General features: G+C 37.9%; 2 protein-coding genes across 7 annotated transcripts in view; one reads left to right on the forward strand and one right to left on the reverse strand.

Annotated features, from left to right (window-relative positions):
* The first annotated feature begins 577 nt into the window (after nt 1-577).
* Nucleotides 578-3217, forward strand: MED28 (mediator complex subunit 28). The gene is made up of 4 exons (XM_084517331.1): nt 578-762; nt 846-912; nt 1112-1224; nt 1679-3217. Exons 1-4 carry the CDS (start codon nt 595-597, stop codon nt 1874-1876), a joined length of 546 nt encoding a protein of 181 aa, XP_084373457.1. The 5' UTR covers nt 578-594; the 3' UTR covers nt 1877-3217.
* FAM184B (family with sequence similarity 184 member B) overlaps nt 2012-16112 on the reverse strand; it is a 42095-nt gene continuing 27994 nt past the window's right edge. For 3 of the 6 annotated variants that reach the window (XM_084517322.1, XM_084517321.1, XM_084517323.1), the window contains 8 exons: nt 14283-14495; nt 12887-13040; nt 11578-11705; nt 10461-10645; nt 5839-5956; nt 5567-5671; nt 4683-4882; nt 2012-3186 (listed from right to left, as the gene is read on the reverse strand). In XM_084517322.1, coding sequence (XP_084373448.1) covers nt 3096-3186; nt 4683-4882; nt 5567-5671; nt 5839-5956; nt 10461-10645; nt 11578-11705; nt 12887-13040; nt 14283-14495 — 1194 coding nt within the window. In that variant the 3' untranslated portion in view covers nt 2012-3095. The remainder of the gene's footprint in view (nt 3187-4682; nt 4883-5566; nt 5672-5838; nt 5957-10460; nt 10646-11577; nt 11706-12886; nt 13041-14282; nt 14496-16112) is intronic. The other 3 variants (XM_084517324.1, XM_084517325.1, XM_084517326.1) reach the window with 3 other exon arrangements.

Genomic DNA, 16112 nt, shown 5'->3' on the forward strand with positions numbered 1-16112 from the left:
TGGAAGCTATCCTGGGTGTGCTGTGAGGTAGAAATGATGCACTACCACCCTTTATATACTGCTGCGTAGCTTCAGCACAAAATTAAGTAGGATATGCTCTTATGGCTAATTTTTTAAGACTTCCTGTGTTCTCTGACTATAGTAATGACTGAAAGAAGAAAGTTTTCCAGCCAGGTTGCTAGGCAGTTTATTCATGTTACACCATCACTGAAATGAAAGTGATTGGCAATGAAAGTAGGTCCAGAACCAGTGGAAACATCAACCAGATTTAACGTTTATAATGTGCGGTGGGGGGGTTGCAAGTTTGGAATTTGCAGATCCAGGCACAGAGCTCCCCTTGGCCAGAAGCCTCCTGGAACGCTGGGCTGGCAGAAGCTGCAGCCGGACAGGGGCTGGAGGTGGAGTTTCGGGCCAGGAATGCCCTTTTTGCTCCCTTTTTTATTTTTAATTCCTTATTTACATTTCCACGTTATTTTATTTTACTTTATATTTGCCGCCCCGAGCTGAGGTAACGCCCGGCGGGAGGAGGGACTCGCCACCCCCGAGCCTGAGGCGCCGGGGCGCAGGCGCGGGCCGTGAGGGGAGGCGGCCGCCATGGCGGGCGCGCTGGGCGCCATGTTCGCCAACCAGCAGCCGGGGCCGCCGCCACCACCGCCGCCGGGACCTCCCGGGGGACCCGGCCCTGCTGGCCTCATCCCGCCTCCGCCGGGGCCTCGCAACCCCAACAACACGCTCGTGGACGAGCTGGAAGCGTCCTTCGAGGTGAGGGGCGGGGCGGGATGGGGGGAGGCTGCGGCCGGCCGGGGCGGCGCGACCTCCTCTAACGGCGGTGCTTCTCTCCTCAGGCCTGCTTCGCCTCGCTGGTGAGCCAGGACTACGTGAACGGCACCGACCAGGAGGAGATCCGCACCGGTGAGCGCTCGGCGGGGGGCTCGGGTATCCCTGCTTTGGGATACCTGCCCTTAAAGTCCCTCTTAGCACACCTAAAGGGTCTCTTCCTAGAAGATACTCTAAAAGGTGTTGTTAATAACATGTATATACAGATAAACAATATCAGCCTGTAATGATGTTTTGGGAATCTGTTCTCTCCATTCTGGTGTTCCATGTTTAGGTGTTGATCAGTGCATCCAGAAATTCCTGGATGTTGCAAGGCAAACCGAGTGTTTTTTCCTACAAAAAAGACTGCAGCTGTCAGTCCAGAAACCAGAACAAGTAATTAAAGAGGTACGCTTAAATGAGTTTGTATGCTTTAATTAGTTTGCCTATATCATACCAGGCCAGGTATGCTGTGTACCAGTACAGTTAGAACACCTCATTCACACTAATTCTGGGTTTGTCAACGTGATGCTGTATCTAAAGTTGGTAAAACATACTTGTTAAGGTAGCTCTTGCCCCAGACCTGGAGAAGCTGGATGCCTGCTGCTCTGGGGAGCATTGGAGCACAAGGGCGAATGATTCATCTGAAGAAATGTTGGAAGCAATGAGCTCTGAAATACATGACCTAGGCAAACAGAATGAAAAGCATCTGCAGTGCTTTCTGTCTTAAGTGCTTTTCCAGTGTTAGAATTCCTATAAGATAAATGTGAAAACTTAAGCTAAAAATTACATGCACTTTATTTGAGGTTGTTTATTCTTAGGAATACTATTTACTTACTAATACCTATTTTCTCACTTATAGGATGTTTCAGAGTTAAGAAATGAATTGCAGAGAAAAGAAGCATTAATTCAGAAGCATTTGAGTAAACTGCGACACTGGCAACAGGTCCTAGAAGACATTAGTGTGCAACACAAAAAACCTGCAGAAATGCCTCAGGGTCCATTAGCTTACCTAGAACAGGCGTCTGCTAATATTCCTGCTCCAATGAAGCAAACATGATCTTTGAATTTACATAGTTAAATGTTTTGAATGATGCAAAGCATATACTTTTTGTATAAAGTAATTTGTACAATAAATATAATGAGTTAAGACAGAATTAAGTGAAATAAATTATCTTTCCCCCCCCCCCCCCCCCCCCCCAAAAAAAAATGCTTGAGAATTAAGTGTTTTGTGATCCGGTAATTATCCTTCAGTGCCATTGTAGAAGCACCCTTTGAATTGTATGTAGTTCAGATAAAGAGTGTGCTTTTTTGAAGTGAACTGTCCGTCTCCACTGGGCTTTCACTCCCCTCATGAAAGGCACTCAGGATATACAGATTTCTTTATGGGTGTCTTCTTTTAAGAATAACACCTTTCCTCCCCAGCAATGAGTTGGTTGGCGTAATTTGATAAGTTTAGTCATCCACCTACTTTGCATTTCAGTGGCCGTGAGAACAATACTGATTGTACAAAATCGCAAACATGCATCTCCCATAAATTTGGAACCTCTCAGTGTATCAGTATCAGTCTGACTGATGTGTTACCATAACAGCACTATTGTGCAAAACATGGAAATCATTGGTTTACAACCAAATTTTAGTGTTCATACTTAGATGTTATCCTGATTTATTAGACCAATTGACTGTTATATGTGACAAGGTGCACCAGGAATACATGGCAATAGTGACTATACAAACCAGTTTATTAAGCAAACCAGAAAGTATTTCTAAAACAGATGGCTATAAGCATGCTACTCTCGGATGTATGTCACATGCCTTACAGCATAAAACAAATTTAACAACAAAAAAAAACTTACAAATATAAAATTGCATTACTATATGCAGAAATGGTTTTAAGCAGCTGATGAAGCAAGTATACAACCTACAGGAAGCATGTAAGAAACGTCTTCAGTTGGGGTCCCTCTGACAGGACATTTCAGGGAACAAATTGCATATTTCATGTAATTGTAGAGTAGTACATTATCTTGAATAAAAATTTTCACATAACAAAATGCAGATTTTTTTTTCTTCATTTTTCACAGAGATTGTTAAAAAATGCATTTTACTGAAATCCATACATGTAATTTCATTTTAATTTGATATAAGCATAGTCTTCCCTACTTATTTACTTGGAAATCATGTTTGATTTTTTTTTTCATAAATCATACATTGTATTATCATTCCTTAAGAGAAAACAGAAACAGCTTTTCTAGTAATTCTGAGGAATAAGTAAACTTGCTTTAAAATGAAAAATATTTAGTAAACCATTCTTGATGCTGAGGGTCTTGGGTTTGGTTGTCTTTAGTTTGTGGTGGTTCATTGCCGTGTGTCCTGTGCAAATAAACAAACATTAGCAACATTAGCATTGCTTACAATCTTACTAATATTTAACACTTAATTTCATGGAAAAACTTAAAATTCAATGATTGGACCTGTGCTTAGATGACGTGTGTGAGGCCAGAAGGTGCCAGCTGCAACTTCTAGTGGGACTTTAGTGCTAGCCAGGTGACTGGACTAACAGCACTGGTATTAAGTCAGAGGAGGGTGACAAAGGGCTAAGCAGCTATGAATAAATGTTTGAACATATTTTTTGACATCTCAAAAATATGGATGCTTCAATAAGTGGGAATACTGAAAATCAGAAAAGGGCAGCCCAAATGCATTCTTAAAAATATACAGTTTATGCATGAAAAAACATCAATAGAAATTTTATTTGGAACTGAATATTTTCTTAATATTAAGTGGCCTCTATAATAATTGATCCTATTACATAAACCCTGATTTTTCAGGATTCAGGATTTTTTTTTTTTAATCTACATTAATTTCACTTAGCTTACAGTAGCAAATATGAGTTCATTTATAACTGTCTGATTTAAAGGAATAAGTATCAGCCAATCTGTCCGTAGTGTCCCTGTATATTTCCCTTTAAAATACAAATCTGATTTGCCTTGGCAGTTATCTAGGATGACACAGAATGCTTATATCTTTAAGATAAAGGAATTGCCCAACTGGACCTCAGCCAGCGTCCTGTGTTACTGTCTTTGGCAGCAGGCAGCACCATCTGCCTTCCAGGAAAGAACTGCAGCATGCAGCGTGCAGTCTAACTAGTGCCCACCAAGGACATAGGTGAGAAGACTGGCTTTTGTCCTGAAGTATAGCGCTCATATTTTTATATTTGGAAACTACTAAGCATTGTTTAAATATTGGCATTATTAATATTAGCATATTAATTAAACAATTAGTGTTGTTTAAATAATATTACATTTGAATTCAAAAGAAAGAACTTTTCAGAGAAAAAACACGATACACCAAGCTGGAAATCAAGAACAGCAAAAGACCTTGATGTGTGACATTGTAAGACTATTAAGTATCTGCTAACCAATTTTTAAGTCTCAAAATCCTTTGCCTAGGTTCATTCAAATGTCTTCTAAAATAAAAATGTCATCTACATCATCCAAGTGCAAAGCAAGGAAACAAAAGTAAAAAAGAAAATAATCCTTAATAGAATCACCAATATGTACTCAGAGTTTTAAGGCCAGGTTCACTATTAACCATATTCTTTTCCAAATATTTGCAGCTCCTCTCATCTTCCTTTGTATCTGGAGGGACTGCAATCACAAGCTCTGCTGGGCAGTGATTATAGCCTACTTCTGCAGTTAAGTTCTGGATCTGTCTGCAGAAAACTGGACACATGGAATTCACTGCAAGGCAGGAACCTTACACCATTGTTTATTTCCAAGTGTCTAATGCATTTGAATGCCTACAAGATGCAGAATATTTATTCAGTTATCATCTTACAAGTAAGTCACTTCAAAACGGACAAATACCTTGTAGCAGCACTGCTGTCGGAGGTCTGTGCTGGTGGAGAGCCCACTTGGAGGCAGCTAGGACTCCGGTCTAAGCTTGTAGACTTTGTTATTTGAGCACTTCTTTTTGATCTCAAGTCACAGCTCAAAAGGCTCTTTGCATAGGAAGCTAAATTTGGAACACTGACAACACGGCTGGGCACCTCCACTGGTCTCTTCTGCTGTTTTTTATCATGACAGAAAACTGCATTACACGCATGTTTTTTCACACCTAGTACTATAAAAACTCAACAATACTTCATTCTTAGACATCTTGTGAGGAGCACCCAAAAATGAAGGGTCCCATATTTTTCTATAGCCATTTAAAATAAATTCTCAGGTACACTGTGAGGATCCAGGGGTTAGGCAGTCCAATTAAAACAACTTGTGTGTTTGACCTTGAGGTTTTAGATATATCAAAGCCAATAGATTTGCAGGAATACTCAGAGCTAAGTACTTTCCACCAACATACTGTTCTTACAGTTTATATATGGTATCATACAGAGGGGCTGGAATGACCAGGGACAAATCCTGTGTTACCCAAACCCAATTCATAATTTTGCTTGATGTGTATGATATCAAAGTAACAACTCACAATTACCTGCAGTCAGTGGCTGTACTTATTCCAAGGACTGAGCTCCTTGGGGGTCTACTGCTTTATATTTGCTTAAATACTTGTACCCATGTGCTTACATACTTCTACTGAATTTATGTTTTACTCAGCACCTCATTATAGGTTGGCTTCCTGGAGTTCTACTGAATAACAGTAGGAAATTAACAGGACCTTTATTGTCCTTGTCATCTGTATTATTCAAATAGCAACAAAATATCATGATTTGTGATTTTAATTGAATTGCCTATCTTACCTTTGTAGAAGGAGTCAAGCATCCTTGAGTAGGGTTGAAAGAAAATGATCGATTCCTGTAAGATTCAGTGTTGGCTAAAAGTGAATGGTGAAATTTTCTTCCTTCCTGATGAAAAAGAAAATTACGTGTGCCTCTTTGGTACAGAAACATACATTTTTTCAAAGAATTGCAGAGCAGAAAGAAAGTATTCATCAAAAGCAATGTGTGAAACACTGAATAGAACCTTCCAACAGATTCCGAAGTATATATGTGTATGTAGAAGGAAATCTTACCACCAGCTGCTTAATAAGCTCTTCTCTCTCACTTAGTTTATCTTGCAGGCAGCTTATAAGTTGTATATCTTCTGGTCTGGACTCCTGCTTTCTTGTCTTTTCTTCTAATTCGTTAAGTCTGTGTGAAAGAAAGATTGCAGACTAGCTTTAGGCCAGGTTCAAGCAATACCTGTTTTGTACTGTTAAGTTCCAAGCATAGGACATAGGGACATAGGCAGAACTCTGATAAAACAGCATTTTATAGAACATGGAATGTTGTGGAGTTCCAAAGCAAATTGTCTGTCCAGTGTAAAATCCATTCCCTGAAGTAAGATGCTATCAAGCTTGCCCATCATATTGCTAATCTCATTTAATAATGAGAAAAATCTCTATCACCATATCTATGCATATCTGTACCCATATTTGTTGTTGTTGTTGTTTTCCTTACCAATAATCTTAGAATCTACAGCCTAATTCCAACCATACTTGATAAATACCTGAGAAATACTAATTTCCTATAACTTTCATGAAAAGAGAGGCTTGGATATACATGCTGCTTTAGTGTGTCTTCTAAGGCAAAACCTGTAGTTTTACTTTGGCTCTTTAAATGCCTTCATATCAGGGAAAAAAAAAAAAAAAGAAAAAAAAAAGAGATCTAATCAGAACTTACACATTCTTAGAGATGGTGTGGAAACATACATTTGTTTGACCTATGGAAAAAAGACCCATTATTTCATCAGCCAAGTTCATGAATTTTGCTGCTCAGGAAACTGAGTGCTATGAAGTTCATCTGCCATGCTGTGAAATTAATTACAGAATACAAACCACTGTTGTTTTTTTGTTTGTTTGTTTGTTTGTTTTTGGTGAGGGGAAACATTTTTGAGAGGAAGAAAAAAATCAATCTTACACTTTTGATTTAGTCTATCTCAGAATTCAGATATGAAGATAAAATTTAATGTCTGAATGTTTTGAGACCCTACTTACCTACAAGTAGGGATCTCTGCAGAGCTGTGCTGCACAGTTGGGATTTGAGGAAAGGACAAAGTCACAAACAAGGACTGTTTGTGGGGGTCTCCATTGTAGAGCCTGAAACACCACAGAACTACTTACCTCCAAAGAGGGCTGCAAAGTGCAACTATTTACATGATACAGTGGGGGCTGCAGTTTGGGAATATCCTGGCAAACTAGCAAGGGAGTGAGAATGAGCGGGAGCTTCATCTCAAAGGTGCTGCTGTACTGAGCAAAATTAAGTACAAAATGATGAATCAAGGTCTCTATATTACCTCTGACAACGATGATTTACATGTCATAAAATTGTAAGATGTTATGTGCAGGGTTTAACTTATCATTGTAAAATGTATGTATAATGCTTTACTTTAAACAATATTCATAGATTATTACAATATATCTATGTCTTTCTGTGTTTGCAAAGGAAATACCTAAACACTTCTATTTCAGTGCTCATATTATTCTATCCATAAGCTATAATAAAAATCATGCTTGGTAGGAATAATAATTAAAAACAGAACTCACTGCCAGTATGAGTCACAGTTTATTTAAATGGCTTAGTTTCTAAGGAGAAAATCTTTGCTTGGAGATTTGCCTGCTGAAAGCAGGTAATGTTTTTTTATTTCCTTCTGGTGATCTTGTTTCAGTATTGTCTACTTCTTGTTTATGCTTCATGTTGAGGTCTTCTACCACTAGCCTTTCATTGATCTTAAAATATGTCTGAATTCTCATGTTTTAACACTTGTATATTATAATTGATGAAAGCATGCAGTTTTCAGGTCTGTTACTGACTACAAAGGTAGCTAACAGCACAGCTCTGGGCTTCTGCTTGCTGATCTGACTTCAACACTTCCGTTGCAGTTTGAGGCTGATCCACACTAACAGTGAGGAAGAGTGAAATTATTTGGAGAAGAAGCCCTTGTCCTTCAGCCTTCAGGAAGTGGGGGGTTATTTTATATGATGCTATTGGTATTCTGTCTATTGTCAGCTTGTACATCGATCTTAATGGACAAAGGTGACAATAAAGTATTATAGGAACTCATACTAAATAAAATTATTTTGTAATCTCTGGAATTTTAAGAAGAGGCTCTGATGCTCTATTTCATCCCCTCCTAGCACCCCATCAGAAACACTTAATGTCTACTACCATTCTAAAAAAGTTTTTTTCTTAGATGTGAATATAAGAAATGTTATAGCAATGCCTTTAACTACAATGTTTGTATTTAACAGGCAATATATTTTGAAAAATACTGCTATTTCCTTAGCACCATCAACTGAAAACTAAAAAATGCCTCATATTTTTTCAAGCCTAGCTATAACATAGCTTTCTGACACCAACCCCCAAAACAAAAGACATTTATCGAAGAATCATTATCTTACTGCCTATTGTTAGCTAATGTTTTGTTACACAACAGATAAACTTTTTCATTAACTCAACGCAAAGAACCCATCTTTTGTTTACTGACTGAAATAAAGATGTCAAACTCAGCAGATTAACAACTCTAATTTTCACAAAATGTATTCAGTTTACCTTTTCTTCTTCATCTTCTCCTTTTTTTTTTTTTTATTCTAAGTATTTCATTTGTTTCTGAAATGCTTCAAGGAAGGCTGAAAGGCCCATGGAATATTTCTGCCCTTGGAATTAAGCGCACAGCCATGAGGGTGACTGATTTGTCACTCAGCACAAAAGAAGAGTAAGAGTAAAAATGGGGAATTAATCCCTAAAATGGATCCTCAGGGTTAGAATTAAACTCTGATTCAGAGGGAGAGTCCCTTCATTTTAGGATTTGTCCTCTCTTCCAGTAAAAATAAACTTTTTATGCTCAGACCCTAAACCTTACAGAAGGTTTGTGTCCCAGAGGAAGAATTCCCACAGTGCAAGAGAATGGAAATGGAAATGATTACTGAAAGCAGATTACTCATTACACTTGCCTGGCAACAGTAGGAATATTAATTTAAAAAAATTGGTTACAAAAAATTTAACGTGCAAATAGCAAGCCACAATTAGCTTTCAAATCAGAAACAACTACATAGCATAAGACAAGGTTGCTGTTGTTACTGTGACAGTAAAAAGCTGTTATTTTTATGCCCTCCACAATTTAACTATTCCTTCACCCAAATTATTCATGCTACAAAAGCAAATCAAGGGCTGCAGGTTAATGTTACAGATCTCGCATAGGTTAATTTCAGAGCAGCCTGTATCAGGTACCTAAGACTATTTGAGCTCTTTGGTTCTACCTCCTGTTATTTGAAGGATTTCTCATTACATAATGTCCATTAATGCTTCTTTCTCAAATGCATGCTGCAGTAGAGCTACACCAGCTATCCCCCTGTAAAGATTATCCTCCAGCCTAGCAGCTTTACCATTTGAGGCCTTTTAGACCTCATCACTGACATGTGAATAATTCTTCTCTTCATGAACAGAAGCTCTAAATTCCTTCAAGGTAGCTGGAGGGCACTGATGAAACTCTCTGGTTTGCAATTCTTTCTGTTGATCTTGTTTCAAAAGCTTGAAATGAAAGTCACTTTCAAGTAACTCTCCAAAGAGTGCAAAGGGGAAAAAAAAAAAAAAAAAAGTTTCTTTCTCCTTCTTTAAATATGCACTGACTGGTAGACAGCAACAGAATTACTCTGGCCACTCTGACAATCTTCAGAGAGACGTATCCCTTGAGTGCTTTTCTCTAGACTATGTAGGACGTTATTTAAAAGACTCCTTTAAAGATACACTCCTCAGAAATCCTTTTATATATACAGCTTGAGTAGTTAGGGGTATACATTCTACCTGATCGCAGAAAAGAATTGGAAGTTACCCATGTGCCAGATTCCTCAACCTCCCTGCAAAGAGAATGTGTTAGGTATCATCATTCAGAAACTTCAAATGATTCAATGGCCCTACAGATGTTCTGGACAGTGAACCCCAACCTTGTCTCCCATATATAAACTAAGTTTACCACTTTTGCTGTATGGACATGAGACAACTGCTACTACAGCAATGCAACACATGCTTTGTGCCTGTAGCTACACTAAGAAGATGCAATCCACCTTCTACGGACAGCCAAGACTACAAGTCAGCTCGCCCTCCCTGTGCCCTGACAGCATATTAAAGCTTCAGGCTTCCATCAGCCCAGGTGTTATCAGTATCTGCCATCACTGCCCTCACCCTGCAGTGCCAAGGTGGCTGCTATAGCCCTGGCAGAGCTTCACAGAATACATATGGCAATCTCCAGTGTTCCCTTCAGAGTTAACAACCCTTTGGTGTCAGCTACAGAGAGTGGGTTTACAAAAATGACATTTATTCTTGGAGACTTATATATATATATATATATAGCTCTTGGGTGAGTTTAAGGTTTGTCTTTTCCAAAGCTTTGAAATAAGGCTGATGTTATGCAGCTTTTCTCAGGTCATGCCCGTGGGGCTACACAGGACATATTTCTTTGTGACATGTACCTGAACAGTTAGTTCAAATGCTTTTATTGTGGCTGCAGAGAGAAATGTGATACTCCTGCTCTTGCAAAACTCCCAGCATCTACAATTAGAACTTCAGAAAGGAGGGATTCTGACATTTAGAATGCCTCTAATGCTGGCAGTAAGAATAGACTCTGGGTAGTAGAATGAATTGTGAATTTAAGGCAAACCTTTTGAGCTGTTTCTCCGTGTCCTGAAGCTGTGCAGCTTCTTGCTTCTGTGATTCCAACTCAGCACTGAGTAGTTCCATTGTGTCCTTCAAAAGTAAATTCTCTTTCCTGAGCTCGGAAATTTCACTCTGACATTTGTCCAGTTCATCGTGAAGAGATCTGATCTGGCTCTGGCTACTTCCTTCCTAAGAAAAAGGCCTAATTCAGTTATTCATAGTCTCTTATTATTAACCTTAATGTCACAAAATCATAGAGTGGTTTGGGTTGGAAGGGACCTTAGAGACCATCTAGTTCCAACTCCCCTACCATAGGCAGGGATGCCACCCACCAGACAAGGTTGCCCAGGGCCTCATATAACCTGGCCTTGAACACCGCCAGGTATGGGGCATCCACAGCTTCTCTGGGCAACCTGTGCCAGCACCTCACCACCTGCTGAGTGAAGAATTTCCTCCTAAGAGTTAATCTAAATCTCCCCTCTTTTAGTTTAAAACCATTCCCCCCTTGTCCTATCACTATCTGCCTGAGCAAAATGTTGCTCTCCATCTTTTTTGTAAGCCCCCTTTAAGTATTGAAAACCTGCAAAGATATCTCTGGGGCTTCTCCTCTTCAGGCTTAACATCCCCAGCTCTCTCAGCCTTTTTTCATAGGAGATCTGATCATCTTCATGGCCCTCTGGACCTGCTCCAACAGATCCACATCCTTCTTGTGCTGGGGGTCCCTGAGCTAGATGCAGTACTCCAAGTGGGATCTTGGAGATCTCCCTGTACTTGCATGCATTGCTTTTGCATGAACAGATTTTTCAATTCTATGTGAAGTTCTATGAGCAAGACAAAATCTGTGATCATAATTTCTTAAACATACCATATAGTCTCCATATTTTTTGGAACATTCATTCATTACTTGTGCTTTAGATTATGATCTTTAAATGTCAAAAAATCCTTCACTTTTTCCCCCGTTTCTAAGCTGATAAACAATGCTAATATTTTTAAGTGTGACATAAGGGAAGGAAACCTGTTGCATTCCTGTGAGAGAATTTTACTATGTCTGGAGAGAGAAATGTGATACCACTGCTTTCAGAAAACACAGCAAGATAATGAAGTAGGAATTGGATTCTTGCCTGTTGCTTCTTCAGTGTCCTCACACTCTTCAGCTCCATTTGGAGCTCTTCTATTTGTTTTTTGAGATTAGTGCATGATGTCTGCTGCTCGGAAAGTTCCATCCTTAGCGATCCTAGTAACAACCAGACTGACAATCATTAGGGCAGTCAGAGGCCAGATGGATCGGAGGTAGATATAGACAATGTAGATGAAAACATTAACACATTACATTTGCTTTGTCTCACAGCTCCTTTGCCATTAAATATTATAAACAGGAGTAGAAAAAGGAACATGCATTCTCTCTGGTAAAAGCTAAACCTATTATAGACAACTTCATTGAGCAATAGTAAGAAGATACAGAGCTACAACAGCAGTAACACAACATCATAATCAGAGAGGTAAAGTCTGTGTCAGCTATTTTGCAAACTGAATCACGATAATTTTTTCTTCTAACCTTGGATTTTAATAGCGCAGCCCTGAGCTTCCCTGTTAAATCTTCTGATGTTTTATAAAAGGCCGTAACACACACTGAGATTTCAGTTTGTGCTAACACACAATGCAACACTTAAATGAGGGGAATCTGTCATACACTGTTACTGTTGTGTAGATTGGGTACAAGTTTCAAAATGGATCAAGTACAGGAGAGAAGTTTGTCTCTCACATTCCTACATTTTTTCTTAAAGAAGCAGAACAGGATTTCTCTATTGAACATACTAACTTTAGAGAGCAACAAATCTTTCAAGTAAATTTGAATACTGAATAAAAAGCAAGAACAGAACCCAGCTTATATTTAAAGTACTTTTGAATTATTCTTTCTTTCTTTCTTTCTTTCTTTCTTTCTTTCTTTCTTTCTTTCTTTCTAAAAGCCTCTTATAAATGAGATTTAATAATCAGAGTTCAAGCCTGGAGATATTACAGGTTCACATATTGCAGTGCTCTGGTCAGATCTGAACTATTTAGTGAACTTTCTAAACTGACCAAACAATATGTATGGAGCCACAGACTTCCACTGCAGACAAAACAGTCTTGAGCCACATATAATAATTCCTCACATAGAAAAAAAAAGGAAACCTATGTACTAACTACAATATTCCATTTTAATACACTACCAGATGTATAGCTGTATGTTGCATACCAGCTGCTGACAGCTAAGAGCAAGGTGAACAAACAGTGCTAAGTGTGTGTTGCTCAAATTGTAGGGTATGGTAAAGGAGATTCAGAAAGACCTGAGTTCCTAGAAGATGACAAAGAGGATAAATGGGATGAAGGTCAGGGCTTCTCAGCATATCATCAAGCAGTAGGAGCTGTGTATGACGTGAGACGTTATACCTAGCAATAGAGTTTGCTGCTTCTGTATCTGCTCGAGTTCATCATGTAATTCTTTCTTTGCTTTCTCTTCCAAGGTTTGCATTTCCAGCCTATGCGACTGATGTTGGATTTTGAAAGTCTCATTAAACTCCTTTTTCAAACGCTCTTCTGCCTCCTGTAAGCAAAATACAAAAAAGTAGTTGGAACCTGTTTATCACCTTGTTGTTTTACTTGTAATGCCTGCATGAATCTGGTCTTTCACTGCAGAACTTTTACTATTTTCTTCATCACTTTACATGGCACTTCACCAACACAAGAATAAAAATGACATGAAGTTAAAAACTAAAACTTAACAGGGACAAGAGAAATTACCAAGGTATCTCCCATTAGATTTGCTGTACATCATGAAATAATGACGACACAGACATTTGACATTAGAAAGATGTTTTCTTATTCAACATACAAAGCCCCAGATTTGACCCATATCTCTATATTTATCACACTGTATCAGAAAAAGGCTTCTATCTTTCCTTTAATTTTTCTTCGACAGAACTTCCACTGTCATGAGAAGTGCTCCTGATATACTGCTGAAATGCTATAAATGATGGAGCAGTTGCTATGTAGTGGCTTTGAAAACAACCCTTACTGCCAGTTTCATTTTTACCAGCCTTCAGATTGGTTTGTTAAAGCTGGGATTTTATTCTGAATATATAAACAAGATATTAAATTCTTTTTAGTTTTTATTATTATTATTATTTTATTTTACCACTTATGTTTTAAAAGAATGTTTTCCCTAATATTTGTAATATCAACAGGGACATCTGAACTCCATGCCACAATTATATATTTTTAAGCTCTTTTTTTTTTTTTTTTTTTCCTTGAACAGCTACTTTGTTGAGTACCTCAATATATTGCATTAACATTTAGTCACTGAAATAAATCCACTTGAACCTTTAAAAGCTTTGGTTATCTACTTACAGAATTGATTTCTTTAAGCTATCTAAGCCAATACACATCATTATACATGCATATTATACTTCTCTTAAAGTATTTATGTATAAATGAATAATGGATGAAAAAGAATGAAATAGTCCTTTTAATAGCATGCTTAGGAATTCCGTTGTATTTTTGAAACCAGAGCAGAGCTTGAAGAGCTTGTATTCATCTCAGCCTAACTGTATAGAATAGGATACTTTATTTTATGTAACACTTTATTCCACTGTGTTCTCAGTTCAAATGCTAAAATTAACAAAAAAAAAATTAAATATGTTGAGGTTTCAAAACCAGCAGAATAATGCATTATGTGCAACAATGGCAACACATTATTAAGATGAAAGGTAATAACTAAGCTGATAATCAGTTTCTCCCTAGTTTAACCCAAACCATTTATTTTTTAGCTAGTATCTCATAAACTGACCTTGAGTTCCTGTTTTTTGCTTTTCTCCAACATTTTTAAGACTTTTTGGTGTGATGCTTCCAGTTGCAGTTTAACATTCTGGTTTTCTTTAATGGTGCTCTGAAGATCCTGCAAAAGCTTCTCTTTTTCTTTGTTGGACTGTAGATTATGCTTCTTCAGCGACTCCTTGAAATTATTTGCTTGTTGCTCTAATATTTGCTTCAGTTGAGCCACCTGCCAGAAAAGTAAGTTAGCAGGATAGGATTAATGGCTACACTCACAATGGAGAGGAACTATGTAAATCTGAGTATATTTTATGAACTTGTGTTGCTCTATGAAAAATAGCAAGATGCTTGCTTCATGAAATGAGCCCTTTGTTTCAGTGAAGAATGGAGTTACGTGATTTTTTCTGGGTACCAATATTGTAACTCAGAATGGTTTTAGCCAACTGAAAAATATTAATAGGTAAAGCTGATTTTTTTTTTTTTCATGGTGCCACTCTTAAGTAGGAAGCTTTGAATTCTTGATCTGAAACATTTCATTTAGAAATTTTACTTGATTCCTGGTTTTGAAATGACAAAAACACCTCAAATGAAACCTCCATTATTAAAACTTATCATTTAAGGATTCTCTTTATTTTTTCTCTGCCCTCTCATTGATTTTTGATTTGATTAATGAACAAAAAGCAAATGATTAGTGCAGCTTTAATGAGTAATTCAAAAGACCAACTAGAATAGCTCCTTCTGAAGAACATCTGGAAGCATCAGAGGTGAGAGAAATAGAACAGTTTTTACAGTTCTTTGGGGAAGCAGGTACCCCCACTCCCTTTTATTTATTTATTTATTTATTTTTGTGGGGAGGCAGGAATATGCCTCTTTTCTATTTGATACATTTTCTAAACTTTCAGAAAAAAAAAAAAAAAAAAAAGCCATTCTTCTTAAATTTGCCATTGCAAACACCATAGCTTTGAAGTTTTGCAAAACTTCTTGCCTTTTCTTTTTGGAAGCATGTAAAAGCATGTATCTGTTTTCATCGTTTACATACTTGTACATTCCAGCCTTATAGAAACAGAATTCAAACTGTGAAAGAGGTAAGGCTGCTTCCTTAGAATTTCATAAGATTTAAATGATAAATCATATGATGTTCATATAATTTAAATTATTCAAATGATGTTACACACATCTGCAAGTTTGATATCATAAAGACTATATAGCCTGTGACTCCTTTGTATTTTTGCCTTATACGCTAAAATTTTTTTTTTCTCTTCTCTAGTGTTGCCTTCATTTTTTTCCTCACAAATATTGCAAACAGTTTGTTAGTTGAGGCAGCACTTTAACTAGCTAAATAGCTGTTCGCAACTTTGACTGCACACTCATGGTCCTTTCTGATGCAGCACCACAGAAGCTGGATGAAGATTTACTAAGCGGGCTGAGGCATCTACATCCTTCGATTTCATTCTTGTAGCACGTTCCAGTATATTTTGTGTTACATAAGAGAAAAGGAGGCATGCTGTGCAAACCTGACTTCTCATTAACTTCTTGGCCACAGGCAGCATTGCACTGTCCAAAGAGAGGTACTAATGATCTATGCCGTATATCCCCAAATCCTAGGAATATTTTCTCATGATAGCTAAATGTATTCCCTCTACTTCATGGCTTAGCTCTTTCTCACAGCAGTTGAGCACATTGACTTCTCTCCTCCAGAGGACGTTATCTTCTTTCCCTCTCTCCTGAGGCCCTTCTCCATTCCCAGATGGATTGCAGCCCTCATTCAAGTACACTTGTAAGGCTGCAATATTCTCATAGGTTCCCAGCACAAAACAATCCTCTGAATCCTCAAAATGCTGCAAAA

Source organism: Aythya ferina (assembly GCF_964211825.1).
Source record: "Aythya ferina genome assembly, chromosome: 4".
In the NCBI taxonomy this organism is placed as follows: domain Eukaryota; kingdom Metazoa; phylum Chordata; class Aves; order Anseriformes; family Anatidae; genus Aythya; species Aythya ferina.